Here is a 22261-nt window from a genome sequence, read left to right on the forward strand (position 1 = left end):
AATGTAACAAAAAATGGCTAAAACGGCTCTGAGCACTATGGGACTTCACATCTGTGGTCATCAGTCCCCTAGAACTTAGAACTATTTAAACCTAACTAACCTAAGGACATCACACACATCCATGCCCGAGGCAGGATTCGAACCTGCGACCGTAGCAGCAGCGCGATTCCAGACTGAAGCGCCTAGAACCGCTCGGCCACTACGGCCGGCAGTAATGTTTCACCAACACACTATCAGTTTACATCAAGAACTTGGTGACGATTATTTTGTCTCCATTTTGTTCACCGATTCATGCCAGTTACCTTCCTCTCCCCCCCCCTCCCCCCCTCCCACCCAAAAAAGAAAAAGAAAAAGAAAAACACTTCTGTATATCTCCATAATGAATGACCGTTGTACTCAGAAAAGGATAATATGTTTGTGTAATCCATTACAGAGCTTTGCAGTTAACATTTTCCAGGAAAAATTAAAAAAAAAATTGTTTTAGAGGCAAAGTGTTGTGAAAAGTAACAGATATTTTATTATTACATAAAACTGCTTTTAAATTTTCTAATTGAAGTCTTCTAAAAATCGGTTTCACAATACTGTAATCGATAGTCATTTGAAAAAAAAATATACAAAAACATTCAATGTGGGTTAGGAGGAAGTGAATAACCATTCATATTGGGTACCTAAATCAGAAAAAGAGGGAGTGAAAAAACTCTCATAGCTAATCTAATACTAGGCCATTGAAACATTACCGGCTCCCAACGTTCGAAAGGTATTCGCAATAAAAGAAAACCAGGAATTAGTGGTTGTAGGCTGTGTAACGGAGCGCTGCAAGTCGCGTTTTTAGACCTAAAAACATATACTTTGCATAAGAAACCCAACGATGAGGAAACTAACTTTCGCTAAAGTAATGGAATGATGGCTCACCATTGCTGCAAAATCTTCGAAAACGGCAAAGAGCCACATGGGGTGAACGCGGCTATGCCTGCAGCAGGTTTGTGCCACTACATGAAGACGTGGACACGACCAAGTGTCGGGGAGAACTGGCGTGTTTGGCAATGTGCCAAGTGAGGGTAAACAGGGTAAATGAGAGGTAGTGTATAATATTCAAATAAACGATTATGAACAGCTAACACTGTTTCCAGAAGTTTGTTAGATGATTGTAATAAAAAAAATTAAAGGAATCGTATCAACTAACGGTTGGATCCCTACACCGTAAAATCATATTTTATTATTAAGATCTAGTTGTTACTCTTTTACCAAAAGAGTTCCTTGCGTAAGCTAAGTAATTTTTCACTGTATAGAAAGTATTGTTTAAAATGTACCTTCAATGCTTTTTAAACCCTAGCAGTTCCAACAGCTTTTCCATAACGCGTAATACCAAGTGCGGGTGGGGGTTGGGGAGTTGAAAATACGAATGTAACAGTTAACAAAAGTGGCATTCACTATTAAGACTTAAATTTTTGGGTTAAATTTTGCTGAAAAACTGCTAACACTTAGTTTTTCATGGGAAATCATGAAAAAACGATAAATATTTTTTCAAAATTTTAAAATATGAACAGTGCTAGACTCTGATATTTTCAAAAGATGGGTACAAAGTACCCTCCGCCCTCCAAATCTTAGTTTTGCAAGGGATAAGTATGTTCGTTTTCGCTCTCCCCTTATCTCCATATGCAGTTTACTCAACAAAATTAGAACTTGGTAGAAAAATCTGTTTTGCGTTTCATGTTCGTTGTTTCTTGGTAAACGTAAGTTCAATGTAGTTTGTTTCATAGTCATAAGCACAGCTGATGAGAATAACTGATTGGTCAATATATTCACATGGTACAAAAATTCCCAATATTTTGAACCGATAATAGCAAAGAACTCTGCTACTACTTTTGGTTGTTATTCTTGACACGAGAGTTCACTGAATCCCGATGTGTGTGGAGTATCGAAGTAGACCGTAGCGCCTTCACGTACGTTGTTGGTGTTTCATTAAGCAAAAATGCTTTAGTTCCCTCAATGGTCTCGAACACGGCTGCTGCTCTCTGGCGACGGGTAGTAGTTTTGTAGGAGTCTCACGTTTTCTGCTTCACAGGACAAATCGACGTCGACGGGCCCAGTGAGAAACGGGCCAGAGAGGGACTACTGTGGCCATTGCTCGGAGAACACAAAGTGGGAAAAGCGCTATTACAACCCCTACATTCGTTAATCCATGTGAAACTATTCTAAACAAGAGTCCATCCGTACACAACGGTACTTCCACTATAGAGGATGTAATGTTTCGCGAAAAAGTGTCTTGCCACACTTCCCGCTATTGCGTTTGCTGAAGAAAGAGAAACTCAGGAATGCTAAGTACTTCGCTAGCTCACAAACTGTCTCGGTATTAAGCCAATTCAGGCTCAGATGAGCCATCTTGACACTCGTTTTACTCGTGCGTATCATCTGACCCACTCTTCGAAAGACTTCAGAAGACCAGATACCAGTGGAACACTATAAGCAGGTAAATACTGCGATGTAGACGAAGGCTATTTTATACGGGTAGTTCCAGACGTTTAGGCTCTCGTTGATATTTACGGTAGAGACATGGAACAAATGGTTGGAAATGAAAATTAGAGGTGGCGCAAGTGAACACGATGTAATTTTTTATTGACTTACAACCAATCCAGTCACATTATTGTGTGCGCCGCGTATGTTCGACGTCAACGTGCGATGACCACTCACAGGCAGCAGATGACAGAACTAGCAATGGAGCGTACGTAAAGAGAGAGCGCGCGCGCGCGCGCGCGCGCGTGTGTGTGTGTGTGTGTGTGTGTGTGTGTGTGTGTGTGTGTGTGGGGGGGGGGGGGGGGGGGGGGTGTGACGAGGGGAGAGTGGGGAAACCTGGAAACGGTGCGATGTATCTGACGTCCAAAATGGCATGATCATTGCCGTGGAAGCATTTCCGAAATGACTGTTAAAGTGGCGCCGTGGCTAAACTATACTGACGGTTCCAAGTCCGCCCACGGTGTTGGCTGTGCTTTTGTCGTCGGGGCTGATACGTTTCAATACTGGCTTCTCGACCAGTGCACGATTTTTACAGCAGAGCTTTTTTTCCCCCTCTATCAGGCTGTTCACTACGTCCGTGGGCACCACCTCACTCGCTGTGTGATCTGCTCTGACTCCCTCAGTGCCCTTCAGAGTCTGGATGATCCAGATCCAGTCCACCCCATCGTTCGATGGATCCAAGACTACCTCCATTTGTTCCCGGATGAGGGAGCCCAAGTGATGTTCATCTGGGTTCCTGGCCAAGTTGGTGTGCCCATGACGCTGCTGATGCTGCAGCCAAGGCCGCAGTCCATCTCAGTCGGCCCGCCTCTTACTCTGTTCCATCGCACGATATTCGTACTTTTGTCTATCGGCGTATCACGTCACTTTGGGACGACCATTTGTGCTCCCTTCATGGGAACAAACTCAGAGAAGTCAAACCTCTCCTGACAGCCTGGTCGACTTCCTCCCGGCCGTATCGCCGTGAGGAAGTAATGTTAGCTCGGTTGCGAATAGGGCTCTGCCGCTTTAGTCACCGTCACTTGAGTGGCGACCCTGCACCCAGCTGTCCTTTCTATAGCCAGCCATTAACGGTCAGACATTTCCTGATCCTCTGCCCCTATTTTAGCCACTTACGTCTCAGGGTCGGACTGTCACCCGCTTTGCCGGACATTTTAACTGTTGACCCTCGAGCTGTGGCTCGCGTTTTAAGGTTTTTTAAAAAGCAGTAATATGACAAAAGATATTTGATTTCTACCTGGTGACACCGGTGTCTTGTCTACGTCTTTTAGCTACTCTTCCCTACCGTCTTGACGTTTTAGATTTGTTTTTTCTTCGTTTCTGTATTGGACCTCGAAACAGTTTTTTACGCTCGCGGTCCCAGCATTCTCTGGTTCTATACTGGGCACTTACGACATTAGATGTTTTGCGCCCTAACCCCCCCCCCCCCCCCCGGTAAAAAAATAAAATAAAATAAAACTGAACTATACTGTGTACGGCAAAACGGCGCTATCCAAAACTGGCGCCGAGGCAACTGTGGTGCAACGCTTGCCATAAATGACACGGATGAACGACAGCTGCGGAGATACGTACGAACGAATAGACATGCAATTGTTGGGCAACTGGCCGCCCAGATGAACCAATGGTCTATAAACAGTGCCTTCTTAATGATCGTTCAGTGAACGTTGGAGCATATGGGCCTTTGCAGCAGACACTTTGTTCATGCACTCATGCTGTCTGCTATTCATCGGCGGCCAAGGCTGTACTTTGCACGCCAGTGCTGCAACTGAGTGTCCACTGAGTGGCCACATGTCGTCTTTCCAGATGGCGGATGGCCTTTCGCGTCAACGGCGTGATACGTCTGAAAGGAAACAAGCTGCAAAAATCGTCGGCAGGGTCCAGGCAGGAAGAGGGAGTGCTATGGTCAGGGGAATATTTTCATGGAATTCCCTAGATGATCTCAACATTCTGGAATGAACTGTGGATCAGTACAGCTACAGCAGTTCGTTTTTGTCCCCGCGATGGCATCTACCAGCAGACAACGCAACGTGTCACGCAGCTCACAGTGTACGTGTGAAGGTTGAAGAGCACGAGGATCAGTTTACCGTACAATCCTGGCCACCAGACTTTCCCAGTTTAAATCTGGCTGAGAAATATGGAACCACGTCAATCGGGCTCTTCGCGTCGTTGGTCCTCAACCGCGAAACCTATCGCAGCTGGCCAAGGCAGTGGAATCAACATGGCTCCATGTCCCTATCCATACCTTCCAGAACCTCATTCACTCTCATCCTGCGCATCTCGCAGTGGCCTACGCTGCGAAAGGTGTTATTCAAGCTCTTGACAGGTGGCCACATTAATGTGACTGGACAGTGTAGTTCATGATTGGTTCTCGAAGAAGTAGCGTTACTCTTTACAGAAAGAATCATTGATGCATTTTATCTCTAGAGCAGCAGGGTGTAATGTCGAGGTAGCCGAACGAATGTGAAGTGGAAAAGCTTCGCAACATGCGCTACGTTTCTTGGGAGATACTTACCTCCTTGGATGGAGTATTGACAATAACGATGATATTCGAAATAGAATTTTTTGCGCAGTTGAATTTCAGATGGTGGTGGATCACGGGGAAAACACTGATCAAAAAGCATTTGTCAAATTTTCCGCGAAATGTATGTTCTCAAGAATCGAATATGCAGACCACTGCAGGGTCAGCGATCACGTCTCTGTTATACACACCGTAGGCAAACTACTTTACATTATTAAGCTCTGCAAGATCCATGAACTATTTTATATTTACGTGACAAACCCTGATTCTAGGTCTATATTTTATTTTGACACATGGATCTATGCCGACAATTGTAAAAACGGCGGTGGTATATTAGTCCTTACTAATGTAAAATTGTAAGTACCAGTCGTCGTTATCATACTTCTGTAACGCAAGAGTCCTCTAATTTGTGTTAAAATTTATTCTTGGCTTAAGTTTCATACTTTTCTAATGTGAGCTATGATGTTCATTGTCCTTAGGCTACCTTCTGAAGAAGATAAATTTATATTTGTCGAAACCTAGGTAAAGAATTTCTTTATCCATCGCAAATGGTCGGCTGTTTGTAATTTTATTACGTGGAACCGTTGCTGTTGTGCAGCTATGTTTAAAATATCAAATAATCTAATTTTGTTTTTACATTATTTTTATTAAACTTAATTTAAAACAAAGTAGTCGCCTCCTTCATTCAAACACTTATTCTACCTGCGTTTTCATGTCCCTTGTAGTCCTGGAAACCTTTTTTGGAATATTCATCACCTGTGGTGCCATATATGACATCTTTTCAGCACAGATTGTAGTTCTGGAAAGAAAAACGTCACACAGAATGAGATGTATTGAGTAGGAAGGATTAGGAGAGGAAGTCATCTCATTTTTGGCTAAATGACAAAGCAAAATGTATGCAGCTGACACAAAAAAGTGAACATCGTTTTGACGTCTGTCAGTACTGTTTCATGCTCTGTCATTACTTAAGTTCATGTACCCAAAGATCAAAGACTCATTTCCCATGATGCTGTTTTGCATGAAAGTTTCTTCATTTCATCAACTTGTTTAACGACTTTCTTCAAATGCCCGTCAAGTGTTCTTCTGCTCTTCGGAAGGCAACAAACTTTACTGTGACTGGTTCATGTTCTTTTTTTGTTTATTATTATTATTATTATTATTATTTCATGACATGTTGTTGTTGTTGTTGTTGTTGTTGTTGTTGTGGTCTTCAGTCCTGAGACTGGTTTGATGCAGCTCTCCATGCTACTCCATCCTGTGAAAGCTTCATCTCCCAGTACCTACTGCAGCCTACATCCTTCTGAATCTGCTTAGTGTATCCATCTCTTGGTCTCCCTCTACGATTTTTACTTTCCACTCTGTCCTCCAATACTAAATTTGTGATCCCTTGATGCCTCAGAACATGTACTACCAACCGATCCCTTCTTCTAGCCAAGTTGTGCCACAAACTCCTCTTCTTCTCAACCCTATTCAGTACCTCCTCATTAGTTATATGATCTACCCATCTAATCTTCAGCATTCTTCTGTACCAGTTGAAATTCCAATAGATTCTAATCTCTCTACAGCTCTATTCGACGTATGGATCACTTGCTTTTATTCATCAGAGACTACGAGAAAGACTACATTTAGGTTTTTTAGTGTGATGGTAAAGGAGGATCTGTTTCCGCAGCCGTAGCAGTAGCAGTAATCTGTATGGTGGCGCTCGACTCGCAGATTTCCAGGTAGTATTCTGCATGGCAAACTAAATACCTTTCAGCCGTGTAGTTCTCAAACTTATTTTATTTGGCGATCAGTTTCATCGTTTTACTACGTCATCTTAAGGGCCCTGACCGACGTGTAGGAAGAGTCTACCTCGGTTCTGATCAAAACAAGGCCCAGCAATACCGGTATTAGTGGATTTCTGCTTGCTATAGCGATCGTCTGCCAAACAGTCGGCACATCTTCCTACACGTTGGTCAGGGCCCTGAATATGGCGCAGTAAACTGGTAGCCAAATAAAATAAGTTAGAAAACTAGACGGCTGAAAGGTATTTGACATCCTGTATCGAACAGCCGAGTCCCGCAACCATCTCTAAAAAGATGGACATACAGAGTTAGTCTTCTGGTGGCAGGAGAAATTTTCACCATCAATATTTGAATGGCACGGAGGAATGTTCCCGATCACCAGACTCTGTGCCACTGGCTCTGATTAAATTCCAGACGTCTCCGCAGTGTATCATGAAGTGAGGTATGTGACACCGTTGACTGTGATCCGGTCTTCGGATTGGGCGTTAAGTCCAGCATTTCCTTTGCTTGCTGCTTGTGAAGAGTAGGCTATGTTCCAGCACCGGGTTTCATCCTCTCCCTCCCCTTATTAAACAGCACAAATGAGATCAGACAACAGGCACGCCAGTTACATGTACTCAGGAAATACTCATACCGTGAAGAAGAAAAGGCTCTCCTAATCCACAAACTCACCCCTCGAGGTATCTCAGTCAACAGTGCCATACGATTATCTTTTTCTTTATAAGGGGACAGAATTCATACTACTGATAAACAGTTCAACCCATCATTGCTTTCGTAATCTGGAAGTAGTGAACATCCACCTCCGCTCTAAAAACGGAACCACAAAGGCCGCGTACTGAGAGATAAATATTACGCAGAAATAAGACGTCGAGCGCTCGACTGACTACACGTGAGAAACATCGAAACTAAAATCAGCATACATGTAAGATAACGAAATTTTTACTAGCTGTTCCCGGCAACACTTCGGTGTGGTTCAGTCTGGCTAAATGGAAAGGGGGGAAAGAAAACCAGAAAGCATACGTTTCCAATATGTATGGAAATTTGATGACGTCCTAATCTCCTCCTCCTCCTCCTCCTCCTCCTCCTCCTCCTAAGTGTCTCCTTCCATCTCCTTTTTCATCTCCTCCTCCTCCTCCCTCCCCCCCCCCTCTCTCTCTCTCTCTCTCTCTCTCTCTCTCTCTCTCTCTCTCTCTCTCTCTCTCTCTCTCTGTGTGTCCATCACTTCCTTCCCTCTTTTTCTGTGCATTTCCTCCTGCCAACTCTCTCTGTCCATTTCATCCCACCCTTCTCTCCATCTCTTCGTCCCCCTTCTGTCTGACTTCGATACTTTTCGATTGTTACAGCTAATTCATATACCCTAGTAGTATTCTAACTATTAGCCGATAAGCGACAAATACAACTTTCCTGTTTGCTAACAATATTTCACTGTTGTGTTATATATATTCACATATATTAGAAGCATGTAGCCCAAACGTGTTCAAACGTTTATGATACGACTAAGAATATGAAGTAAATCGATAAAGTACAATTTGAGACTTTTGGTAAAGTTTTGTCCTTAATACATTACATATATATTTATGTAGTATAGAAATTAAAATACCAGGTGATCAAAAAGTCAGTGTAAATTTGAAAACTGAATAAATCACGGAATAATGTAGATAGAGAGGTACAAATTGACACACATACTTGGAATGACATGGAGTTTTATTAGAACCAAAAAAATACAAACGTTCAAAAAATGTCCGACAGGTGGCGCTTAATCTGATCAGAATAGCAATAATTAGCATAACAAAGTAAAACAAAGAAAAGATGATGATGTTTACAGGAAATGCTCAATATGTCCACCATCGTTCCTCAACAATAGCTGTAGTCGAGGAATAACGTTGTGAACAGCACTGTAAAGCATGTCCGGAGTTATGGTGAGGCACTGGCGTCGTATGTTGTCTTTCAGCATCCCTAGAGATGACGGTCGATCATGATACACTTGCGACTTCAGGTAACCCCAAAGCCAATAATCGCATGGACTGAGGTCAAGCATGACGAAAGTGGCGGCTGAGCACACGATCATCACTAAACGACGCGCGCAAGAGATCTTTCACGCGTCTAGCAATATGGGGTGGAGCGCCATTCTGCATAAACATCGTACGTCCAGCAGGTGTTTTTCAGCCAGGCTGGGGATGATGCGATTCTGTAACATATCGGCGTACCTCTCACCCGTCACGGTAGCAGTTTTGCTGTCCAGCGCCATCTGTCGGACATTTTGTGAACTTTTTTGTTCTAATAAAACCCCATGTCATTCCAAGCATCTGTGTCAATTTTTACCTCTCTATCTATATTATTCCGTGGTTTATTAAGTTTTCAAATTTATACTGACTTTTTGATCACCCTGTATATCGCCTATGTCCATCTGAGTGTTTATTAAAGTAATATGTGAAAATGTGAAGTTACTCGCTCAAAGTTTGAGATTTTTGATAATAACCTTTCCCCTTTATATGTTACACATTCACCCGTATATCACGTTTATTAAAAAGATGAGTAGGTCTAAATAAAAACACACGCTTAATGGAATACAAATTTGTGTCAAAATTATGAAGCTATCGGTGAAGAACTTCGTAGGATTTAAGATGTTGAACACATGAATGTTTACATTTTTACATAGATTTCTCTATAATTATTACATACAAATTTATATATTTGGCGCTCCAGTAGGTATATGAAAACACGTGCATGTTCAACTGCGACGTTGTCTCAAAGTGAAGGTGAAGAACTTTCGGAGATACAAGATTCTGAATAAACGCGCAGTTACATTTTTGTTCATACATATATATAATTAAGAAATTAAATCTATGAAACTGCACAAAAAATAGCGTTCTCAGGTAATTTCAGGCTGTAAAATGTTCTACTGCATACGACAAAAATTTCGTACTTTGTCGGCCAAATACTCTGTGGAAGACTAATTAAGGTGCCTTGTATAAAGAACACTTTCTCTGTACACAAGGCAGAAAGCTATTTTCTCCTTCCATTTATCAGCGAAATAAATGTAACTGTAATGTTTGCAACATACCACCATTTAATGCATGCTGGGAGCTATAAATCTAAGCCTGAGTAGACTGGGATCTGAATATGCAAGGATTAATTACGGTACTGGCAAATATGAAGTAGTCATTATGAAACTGGAAAAGAAGTCGCATGATGAATAAAGAAAGACAACGCAACAGGATTTTTCTTTTTCCGTAATTTGACTTCAGAGAAAGTAATTAAGAGAATGAAAGAGAGATTCGAAAATATTACAGAAGAACAGTAAGACGGAATAAGAATTAAGATTCATGAGTGGTATTTATCTTAAGCCAGGGAAATTAACTCGAATTTAAAATGAAATTAAAGAGTGCTCAGTGGCAAGTGGGTTTCAGTAAGAAGGCAACCGAGTTTGCTTGAGAAGCAATAAACACCGGAGTCTTGAATCTTTAAAGAGTCGAACTCCCATGTTAAATACAGATTCATACGTCCGATTACTTTACAAATGAGTTGATATGTTAAATATTGCACATTAGGCAAGGGAATGTGAGCGAGAAAATGTTTAGAAAAGGTTTGAAGGAAAGTTTAAAATTCTTCGGAAATCGCTAAGTGCACTCATTATGAACCACTGGCTGAATAGCGCGAGTAATTTGAGCTCCATTTTAAGCAAAAATTAGGTTCTTATGCCTCTCGATGTTTAAGATGTCAATCAGCTGAACTATGTCTCGTACAGTGATAAAATTATGCAGGTACATTCAGCGGTATTTATTAATATTTTCCGCAGAATATGCTGTGAATAAAATTGCTAGTAAGGCAGTAATAAATTAAAACGTCATGACTTACGCTGAAATTGTATTGCATGTACACCGGAAACGTAGTAAGCTACAAACTTGTTTCTTTCAACATTGTATGAGGAATGACAGTGAGAGAACTTTTCATAAAGGGATGAATTTATGTTTAAAGTTTGTTGGAAATCGCTAAGTGCTCTCATTCTCAAATACTAGAAGACTACGGCCTGTGTAATTTTCACACCCTGAGTTAGGCTGTCGCGAGATATATAAACAGTTTTTAACTGTAATGGTTGTCTTACAGTAGTGAACCTTTGAAATTAGGATTGCCCTCCTCGCCATCAGATGGGCGACCTCCAACTGAGTTTTTCAACGTTTATCAATATAGATTTCCAAGACGTTAGCTCTCAATATGGCCGCTTTTTGTGAACTAGAAGCGTTTTTGTCGTCAAGACGTAGGATTTAAGTAACATCACCAAATCTACATCTACATGACTACTCTGCAATTCACATTTAAGTGCTTGGCAGAGGGTTCATCGAACCACAATCATACTATCTCTCTACCATTTCCACTCCCGAACAGCGGGCGGGAAAAACGAACACCTAAGCCTTTCTGATCGAGCTCTGATTTCTCTTATTTTATTTTGATGATCATTCCTACCTATGTAGGTTGGGCTCAACAAAATATTTTCGCATTCGGAAGAGAAAGTTGGTGACTGAAATTTCGTAAATAGATCTCGCCGCGACGAAAAACGTCTTTGCTTTAAGACTTCCATCCCAACTCGCGTATCATATCTGCCACACTCTGTCCCCTATTACGTGATAATACAAAACGAGCTGCCCTTTTTTGCACCCTTTCGATGTCCTCCGTCAATCCCACCTGGTAAGGATCCCACACCGCGCAGCAATATTGTAACAGAGGACGAACGAGTGTAGTGTAAGCTGTCTCTTTAGTGGACTTGTTGCATCTTCTAAGTGTCCTTCCAATGAAACGCAACCTTTGGCTCGCCTTCCCCACAATATTATCTATGTGGTCTTCCCAACTGAAGTTGTTCGTAATTTTAACACCCAGGTACTTAGTTGAATTGACAGCCTTAAGAATTGTACTATTTATCGAGTAATCGAATTCCAACGGATTTCTTTTGGAACTCATGTGGATCACCTCACACTTTTCGTTATTTAGCGTCAACTACCACCTACCACCTGCCACACCATACAGCAATCATTTGTAAATCGCTTTGCAACTGATACTGGTCTTCGGATAACCTTACTAGACGGTAAATTACAGCATCATCTGCGAATAACCTAAGAGAACTGCTCAGATTGTCACCCAGGTCATTTATATACATCAGGAACAGCAGAGGTCCCAGGACGCTTCCCTGGGGAACACCTGATATCACTTCAGTTTTACTCGATGATTTGCCGTCTATTACTACGAACTGCGACCTTCCTGACAGGAAATCACGAATACAGTCGCACAACTGAGACGATACCCCACAGGCCCGCAGCTTGATTAGAAGTCGCTTGTGAGGAAAGCGAAAGCCGCAATGATGTAGCTACTATAAAGACTACTGCAGATTCCTCACGCAAACTAGTTTTTATTGTTGAAAAGACTCACTTATATACTACAACAATGGGTGTGTATATATATATATGTATGCAAGTTCCATATTGAATTGCTTTAAGGGTAAAAACCATCTACGTGTCAAAGAAATTGCGGTAGGAGTGAAAACGCAGTTTTGTTCACCAATAGCCACACTTAATTCATCCAGTTTTTGAATGAGAACATTCAGTGACTTGCAACAAACTTTACATATAATTTCAAATCTTTAAGAAACATTTATCTCTGACATCCCGGACAAAAAGCAGAAAGGAAGAAAATTTATCCCTTACTACATTTTCGCTGTTAATGTAGTAAAATTGCTGCATGAAGAATGAAGACAATAGCCACATATATCACTGGCTGTACAGCACATAGTTCAACAGATACGTCGTCATAAACATTGAGCTGCGCCAAAATGAAAATGAAGGGTGAAATTTTGTAGAGATAGAGGTGAAACACACGTACAAATACTTGAGATAAGTTAAACGTAAGTGAAATGTATTTGACATGTGTGTATGCACGCAAAGCCATGGGTAAAACCGAGTGAGGTGGCGCAGTGGTTAGACACTGGACTCGCATTCGGGAGGACGACGGTTCAATCCCGCGTCCGGCCATCCTGATTTAGGTTTTCCGTGATTTCCCTAAATCACTCCAGGCAAATGCCGGGATGGTTCCTCTGAAAGGGCACGGCCGAATTCCCTCCCCATCCTTCCCTACTCCGATGAGACCGATGACCACGCTGTCTGGTCTCCTTCCCCAAACAACCAACCAACCATGGGTAAAAAGCTTATCCAAAAACACGATAGTGATTTGAATCAAATTCGCTACACGTATTAGTTACGATCTGGAAAAAAAAAATGCTGTGGGGGAAGCGTGATAACTTGGAGACAGAAAGGGAGGGGGTGGAGGAGGAGATGGACGGACAGCAAGAGGGAATGAGAAGGTGGACACAGATAGGGATGATTAGGAGATGGACAGAGATAGCGAGAGGGAGAAGAAGATACAGACAGGGAGAGAAGAGGAGGAAATAGACATAGAAAGGGAAAAGGTTGGTATGGACATGGAGAGGGGAGGAGGGAATGGACTAATAGAAGACGGGGATAAATATACACACGGGCAATACTGGGTACTAAGCTAGTTAAGGTGTAAATCCACTGGAGTTAAAAATGACGGGTTAGAAGAAAGGAAGAAAGTGGTAAGAATCTCAGCACTAGAAAACATAAAGCAAAATGAAATGAGTTTTATTACACGCCATTTAGAAACATCTGGCGTTATAGACGTTGTAATGTGAGACCATAAAAATAGGAAAGGATACTGAAGGAGATTATGACCTGTCACTAAAAACTTTATTTTTATTCTTTCGACTAATCGGTAACGTACTCTTGCTATATACTGCTTGTTTTTGGTGCCGTGCCTACGTCCTGGATAAATTCTTTTGCGTCTAGTCTAGTTTACGTCAGTCCCTACAATTTTATCACTCAGCCGATCCCACGTGCGCCAAATTAACTGGTACTAGACACTGCACAAGTGACTGACTGACATAACAAAACATCATTACCCTTGTGTTATTTTACGAGCCCGCATCTCGTGGTCGTGCGGTAGCGTTCTCGCTTCCCACGCCCGGGTTCCCGGGTTCGATTCCCGGCGGGGTCAGGGATTTTCTCTGCCTGGGTGTTGTGCGATGTCCTTAGGTTAGTTAGGTTTAAGTAGTTCTAACTTCTAGGGGACCGATGACCATAGATGTTAAGTCCCATAGTGCTCAGAGCCATTTGACCCATTTTTTTGTTATTTTACGCAGCTGTCACGAATGAACGTCAGCTAATTACTGTTGCAGATTTAATATGTACTGCTGATTATTTCTCTGCTTGATCGTCGACAAACATTTATTTTGAGAGTGCACATATATTACTTGCTCCAGCAATAATATCGCGTCTGGTGGCAGCAAAGTTTTAAATCGCTGCGCTCTTGTTATTACAGCCGGCCGAAGTGGCCGTGCGGTTAAAGGCGCTGCAGTCTGGAACCGCAAGACCACTACGGTCGCAGGTTCGAATCCTGCCTCGGGCATGGATGTTTGTGATGTCCTTAGGTTAGTTAGGTTTAACTAGTTCTAAGTTCTAGGGGACTAATGACCTCAGCAGTTGAGTCCCATAGTGCTCAGAGCCATTTGAACCATTTGCTCTTGTTATTACAATTCCACACCAGCGAACCTCTGACCTTATTTCTCTGTACGTTACACAGTCTAATTAAACTGTGGTACGTAACGAAATTAAAAAAAAAATCTGCACCCGTTTAGTCAACATCACCTAGAGATGGGTGGTGTAGGTTTAATCTGAATATTACTCACCTGACTATTCTTTTTGTAAACTGATGACGTATATTTGATTACGCCTGATTTTGCTGCTAGAACGTGAGAAACATCACGAGCTGCTTTACGAAGAATTGGTAAATGGCGTTGAATATTAAAACGTTTTACATTTAAAACCACGAACATGGATATTCAGCCTGCTCTTTTTTTCTATCTTTTTCACTTCCTTTGATTCAACAAGATTGTAGCGGGCAAGCAAACTCCTTTCTTTATAACGCTGTAACCATATTGGCTCAAAATTACAATAACGAAAAACACTTTTGTCTTTTACTTTCCGTTGAACTATTCGTATGAGTCAAAAATAATATCAGCCCACGTATTTTAAAATTCAATAGGCATCCGAGGTTGCTAACTACTTACTGAAAAGTCAGTATCTTTAATGTTAAACAACTCATTTGTTAATGCCGTTTTATACAGTCGTGGTATAGCCTACCGTTATGAGCAACTTAAATACTTCATTCCGACGGATGCCCACAGCCTTTGTCTAGTATTTCCCGTACAAAATAACGAACTATGAACAACTTTTACTGGAAGGCAGTACTTTTAATATACCAGTTAAAGTACACTTCCACTACAGGAGCGATCTTTCTATCCTAACCTCTTCCCACGAATACAATTAAACACATTACAAAGCTCCTGAAGCTACTCCCTATAATTCGGAATAGACGAAGTGTTGTATATGTAACATACATTACCAGAAAATGCTATATAACTAACTCTCGCCGAGTTCAGAATTTTTCGGATTTAAGACAACACGCCACGACCATAGGCTTCGACCAACTCTTACTATCTCAACACAGGGTGTCTTAGGGGGAATGTTCATTATTCAGGGATGTGGCAGGATTGATCATTCGGAATAAAAAAAATGTAGTTAACGTTGGCTGTAAAACGTATACCTCGAGAACTATCAGCACTTGTTGAGTCGAAGAGAGATGTTTATCAATAGTGAATATAAACAACTGTTCATAGCTCTTAAGCATCTTAGAGTCCATGCGTACTAGACATTTTTGCTTCAAGTGACCGCTCATTTCATGACCTTGAATATTGAGCATTATTCCTGAAACAATCTGTATATCAAATTCAACAACACTCCGACCCCCTAATAACAATGCATTTAAATTCATTGCAGACTGGACGGATAGCTATTTGATTTATATATATAATCTGCCATTATGGGCCAGCTGTTCTCCTCTTAGGCATGACGTTCTATCCACGGCTACGAGATGTAATCTAGTAATTCTAAGATTTTCAAGCCAGGAGTCGCATCCATCAACAAACAGTGTGCAATATTACTGGAATATAAGTTTATAACGTAAAAATTGTAACTGTGTTTCTTGTACATTTTTTGTCGATGTATGCGACTCTCGGCTTGAACTTCTTAGAAACAGAGTCGACCACGTCGTGCGAAACTTCAAACACGCAAAACTTCACTCGTGCACAATGTTCTGCGGCAAGCTGTCTGAGGCTCGACCTGTCGGAACCAATCGGTACTTCTCGGCTCGGCTCGGCTCGGCTCGGCTCTGCTCGGTTCTTCCCGGTGTAGTGAGACATTTCATTTATCCGTGTGATGTGACACTTTGTTTGCTGCTGCTTACTTTGGTCGTCACAACTTTGTTCCGTTCGGCAGACTCCTGGTGTAAAGGCTGTTTATACATCGTTCTTAGTATAAAGGAAGTTCGTAGGTCCAATGGCTGTTTGCACAAAGAGTGGCGGTTTAGCGATCTAACGTGACAATCTTTTAAAAATGAAAGGGAATCGCAGACGGGACGGATGAGAACTCGCAGTATGCATTATGTAGTCACATAATCGAGGGTTTCTCAGGAATGTCATTGAACTGCATTACTACGCTAAACAGAATTTAATTATTTAGTTGACTATGAAAGGGCTAAAAATTATAATGATCGACAGACAATTTTTACGGGATTCAGTGTTCTGTACATCAAGAAGCACTTTGTGTCAAATATGCAGGCATGGAACATGTGCTGAAATTGGTGATGCGAATAGCAAATTTTGTGCAATTGCAACAGTCCTTGATGGAATTAAACGAAGGGCTTGGAGACACTATATATTATTGGAAAGTAGGTTGGTTAAGTTAAAGGACATACCTAAAGTGAATTTTCGACTTAAGACCCACTATCGTTGAATTTCAGAAGGAAAAAGGAAAGGAAGATCGAGAATCGGAGGATCTGGAATGGTTTACAACACATGCATTTTAATTAGAGTTGACTGCAGACGTTCCCAGTAAGAAATTGCAAGGTGAGAAGCAACTTACTCCTGATTTCTTGGTGAAAGTGGATGTATTTTAAAAGAAAGTCGCGTTGTGGGAAGGACAAGAAACACCGTCCAATTCCCTAAGCTGACTGGCATAAGAGAAAATGGGAAGTACGAACAGTCCACTGTGGCGTTGAAAGAACTACAGGAATAGATGTCTAAAAGTTTGTGGACATTGTCAACCTTACATCTGTTTTTGAGGTGTTCTCCGCGAACTTTCGTCACTTCAGTTGAGAGCTTCCATGTGCATTTGCAGATGGTAATGGTCGTAGTACAATGTAATTCCCGTTTAAAAGCCACTTCTACGTTAATAACCTGCAGGACATCTACACTGTTTTCCTTGCCAAGAGTTTCCACCTTTCCATGACGATGATTCAAACGTGATATCAATTTTTCGATCAAAATATGTCCGTGGAAACCATTTTCCAATTATGAAGCTGAAAAGGTCACCATTATGTGCCAATCTGAATGACGACACTCGGTCTCTGCCCTCATGCAGACAGTTTGTGGCAGATACAAATCTTATCGTTTCTTCAGCGTGCCAAAATAAGTAAACTTTAAGAATATTTGCAGCCAACATCCAGCGTTGCGATATTTTCTTCCTCAATGATTGATTTTGAAAGAAACTAGCTGTCGTCTTGAGATCTTCTGGAAATAACACTACTGTGCATGAGCCGCACAACAAAAACGAGAGCGCGCCCAGTTTATAAAATAAGAGCGCCACATTGGCTTGTCAAATACATAAAACAGAGTAAATAAAAAGTTCATAGCACCAAGAATGTGCCCCGTAGTGGAGCCTTTCCTCACGGGTCGTAGTTCTTTTTAATTACTCTATTTCATGTATCTGACAAGCCAATGTGGCACCCTTATTTTATAAACTGGGTGTGCTGTCGTTATTGTTGTGTGATTTATGCGTGGTAATATTGTTTCCAGAAGATCTTAAGATGACAGCTACACTAATTGAAGAAGTAAAAATATTTCAACACGCAATCTTGACTGAAAAAATTCTTATTTATCACAAAATATCAGATCGCACCCGGCGACATGTGCAACTAATACATTTAATAATATTAAAAAAATTGCTTTGATTGTGAGCTAAGTTCTTGAGAAATATGAAATAAAAAACTGCTTGTCACATGTGGTGTTTACACAGATTTCTCCTCCTCCCGCACAGACAGCGTGGCTAGGAGGAGAAAGTGAGCACTCTGGCGACTGCGATTGGCGTGCCTGCATGAGCACCACATGAGAGCAGAGTTCTTGGCGGTCTCTGTCGTAGGACACAGGATTTTGTCCCCAGCAAAACGCTCTTATCAAATGGTACATTACCCACTGTGACTAATTCCCCCTATAAATACCTACACGGCATGCTACTTTCAATCAGTTATCCAACTGCCGTCCAATCAGAAACGTCAGCCTGTCACTTTCATTTTTCTGGAGATTTTGAAGTTGTGGAAGGACACAATAACGTACTAAACTCAGTTTTGTTAACTTGCATCTTTCTCCTGTCAGCGTTACTCCCTAGTAACAATATATCAGTTAAGGGCGTAACTGTAAGGGTGCACGATCTTTCCCGAGACACGAGAAATGTATCAAATTTCTTGTTGGATCGTACACTTACATTGGGTAGCAATCATGTTGGACTAAGACTGAATATACGAGGTGGAGTCACCTTACAACGTTAAAAAGTGATTTCTAGTCTTGTGACTCTGTGAATATTTTGGTAGTGAACTGTTTGCCTACAGCCTAAGTACACTAAACTGTTCGCAAAACGGTTGGAAACGATAGAGCATAAAAATGAATTAGCTAAATCGCTAAAATACAATAAATAAATAAACAAAAATCTGATTATTTACAGGTCGATTCAGGACAAAGCAAGAAGAGAGGGAAAAGCAAAACGAAGTCCAGGAGCACCATGACTGAGAGGTAAGGTCGCATCTGAGTGAACTTAAGTACAGTAGTTTGGTGTGAAATATGGGTCTACAGCTTTTGTGTGATCGTTAAACATGGTAATCTCCGCTTGTGGCTTTCAAAAAAGTTTATTTCAATTCAGCTTCTAGTAATTCTTATTTTCATGCAGACATCACGAAAGAAGCAGGGTGTATATATTTGTAATAGCTTTGTCGTCGTCGTCGTCGTCATGTTCTAGGCTGATCTATCCTGTGCAAGTCTCTCCATTCTGCATAGTTACTGCAGCCTAAATCGATTTGAAACTGCTTACTACCGTTAGGTCTTTGTCTGCTACAATTATTATTGCCCGTATCTCTATCTAAATGACTATTCCTTGTTGACTTAGTGTGTATCCTATGTGCTGTTCCCTTCTTCTAGTCTTACCGACTTAATTCAGCACCTCTTCGTTGGTTATTCTATCTACCTCCCTAAGTGATATGTTTCCTACTTCAGACTTGACAGGCACAATGCTTTCCACAGTGGAAGCTAGCAACGCAGTGGACACAGACAGTGCCTGGCTGCCATTGGTGCCTTGCTGGCAGGAGCAGTCCAGCAAGCTCATTGTCAGGAGCGACGTAAGCCGCTATTAACCTGTTGACTGCTGTGCAATAGTTACCTCGTCATGTTCTGCCGCCTCCCAGGTGCTGAGGCCGTGTTTAAACGGGGTCTCTAGGTATTCTTTATGCGCTGTTGACGTGTTTACGCGTCCAACTCCGCCGACTCTCACACTGGTTTGGACGAGTTATTTCCCTATATCGGCAACTAAAGACGTTTAGAGTATTTATCGTATGACTCTTTGAGTGGTATCGTTTGCAAAAATCCTCGTATGAAATAGGACGATTGTTACGACCACATGATTCCCGATGCGCATAGGTGAAATCGGGCCTGCCACGCTCGATCGTCCAGCGTATATAAAAATCAATACATAGGGAACGAAATAAGATATCGTTCTGCTCTCAATTTTAAATAAAATTCCACTATCTGTTATCCACATACAGCAATGTATGAGCTAAAATCAACCATATTCAACGTTTACACAATGCGTTTTTACCACTGCAATCTCTCTGATCTCGTGCAGTGCTTTACTTAATTTGATGCAGCACAGTAATTATGACCAATAAATAATTTGAGTTCTTTATCAAGCAAAGATGCCAGACTGTAAGACGCGCAAAAATCAAATTTCTTTAGCCGAAAATTTCTCTTAAAATTAGATGAGAAGTATTTCATAGCGGCTGGGAAGTCCTCTCTCAGCGCAGGTAGCAGCGTTTGGCATACAGTACAGTGATAAATCCATATTCAGCACGGAATGCAGAAAGCAGTTCTGTAGCATTCAAGAGGTTAAGTATGCTCTAGGAGTAGCGTTTGGGGCTAGGAATAGTTTTCCTGGTTCGATCTCAGACGCTAATTAAGTTTAGAATAAAAATCAGCAGCAGTGGCAGCCGTAGACTTCTGCTGTAAGGAGTCAGCCTTGTTCTGCCAATTGGGTTGTCAAAGAGGGCGGTGGACAGAGGTTCGGTGCACCCTCTTGCTCTTGGGGTGGCAAAAATAGAACGATCAGCAATGATCAACAGCGTGAGGATGCACAAGGCAATAGCAACCACTACATTAAAGTCATGTAAGTGTAACCACAGGTCATGTGACCCGTAATTGAATAACTGTAATGGTGATCCTTCCACTGGCAAAAGTCCATTACAATCTCCGAGAGGGGTAATACCAAGGGTGAGGTAACAATGAGAAAAATATAGAATGACCAAGAAAACGGTAACATGACCCAGCCTACAAGTCAACGAAAATAGTTCAGGTTTACCTGTACGCTAGCAGAAGATGAAGAGATGGAGGAAGTACGATGGTGTGCAAAACTTAAGGAAGAAAGTAGCTTTCACATGATGTATCACTGCCAAGTGACACAGCTCAATCAAACTTTGACCATAAATAGGAAGAACTGTTACAGTACAGTACGGAAAGCAACTAAACGAAATACGCAATGAGACGAACAGAAACGACAGTATTATCACACACAATAAATAGTCACCATAAATGATAGTCATGTCCTGACCCATATGGTGGTGGGTGTACTGGGACGCTGCTACATCAGGATGAAGTGCAGTTCGACTGTGGTGGTGGTGGGGGGGGGGGGGGGGGGACTGAAGTCGAATGACGGCCCATCAATAAAATACCTCTGGTTGAGAATTCCTTTATTCATAACTTAAAGTGGCAAAATCGAATCTGGATGGATGGTCAGTCGCCTTTCATGAGGTAGTGAGCCACAGTTGCAGCAGTGTACTAGCATCAGAAGGTACCCACCGTGGAGGTGACACATATGTGATGTGGCTGCCGTTGGCGTGCTGATTCAGCACTGCAAGAGAGTGCTGAAGCAAGACAGCTTGGCTGTTGGTGACCGACAATGAAAAGTAATGCTGGGTCCTTGCCTGCTTCTGTAGGGGTGGCATAAAACGCACTGAAGTGAGCTGGATCAAACTGAATGACTTATGACAATGGTGTATGCCCACTCTGGATGATGGAGAACAACAACGTAGACCCACCTGGGATGTTGGACAGCAATATGCAGCTACATTGCCCAGGCTCAAACCCCAGCTCACCAGGTAGGTGGCCATCAACAAAAGGTAGTCACCCAGTGGGTTACCTGATGGTGCAATGGCACCTAACTGACTGTATACAGACTTAATTCAAGCAGAGGCTTGCAACTATTCACATTAAAGTCTGTCAGCAGTGGTTGGCTGCTTCATCTTGGACTACAAGTGGCCTTCTTGAGGTCATTGGCTAGTGTCAACTGCATCACTTGACACACTGTGTACAACTGATCACGTCTATTAACACTGAGAGTCTAAATTTGTGTGTGTGTGTGTGTGTGTGTGTGTGTGTGTGTGTGCGTGTGCGTGTGTGCGTGCGCGCGCTGAAGACGATGTAGGAGGGCTGATAGCACACAAGCTGTGATGTTGTGCAGCAGTCGCGGCAGCCGTGGGCGGCGTCGCGGAGCTACTGGCGCAGTGAAGTCGGTGGCGTCGGACGCAGAGGTGGCGCGGGTGCTGCTGGAGGAGGGGGCCCGCGCGTGACGCAGGCGGCACCGGCTGGCGCTGTGCGCGCTCGCGCTGCTCTACGCCGCCGTGCTGGCTGTCTGCATGGCGCTCGTGCACGCCGCCGTCTCTCCGGACGGACTCTTACTGCTCTCCTACACCAGGCTCAGGCCGGCAGCCTGACTCTCTGACCACTGTAGTCCCTCTTTGTCTCGATAAATATGCGGCTCCGAGTGTACAGCGGATCGCTAACGCACAGTGCAACTCATTTCAGCAGGAACCGTTTAACGTAATCTAAGGTGCTGGTGGGGAGGAGGAGATGCTACTTAAATTTTCCAATCACTGTCAGCTGCTTTCATGTATACTTACTTAGTCATTTCCAAGCGTATGAGGTGGTGGCTGTTGGCTGTTACGCTATGTA

At 42.3% G+C, this 22261-nt stretch overlaps 1 protein-coding gene across 1 annotated transcript in view; it reads left to right on the plus strand.

Annotated features, from left to right (window-relative positions):
• The window catches only part of LOC124620167 (transmembrane protein 26), a 97264-nt gene extending 75241 nt beyond the window's left edge, over positions 1-22023 (plus strand). Inside the window, exon 7 of the mRNA XM_047146836.1 lies at positions 21885-22023. Within this exon, the coding sequence (XP_047002792.1) occupies positions 21885-22023 (139 nt within the window). The remainder of the gene's footprint in view (positions 1-21884) is intronic.
• Positions 22024-22261: the final 238 nt, after the last annotated feature.

Source organism: Schistocerca americana, chromosome 6 (genome assembly GCF_021461395.2).
Source record: "Schistocerca americana isolate TAMUIC-IGC-003095 chromosome 6, iqSchAmer2.1, whole genome shotgun sequence".
In the NCBI taxonomy this organism is placed as follows: Eukaryota; Metazoa; Arthropoda; class Insecta; order Orthoptera; family Acrididae; genus Schistocerca; species Schistocerca americana.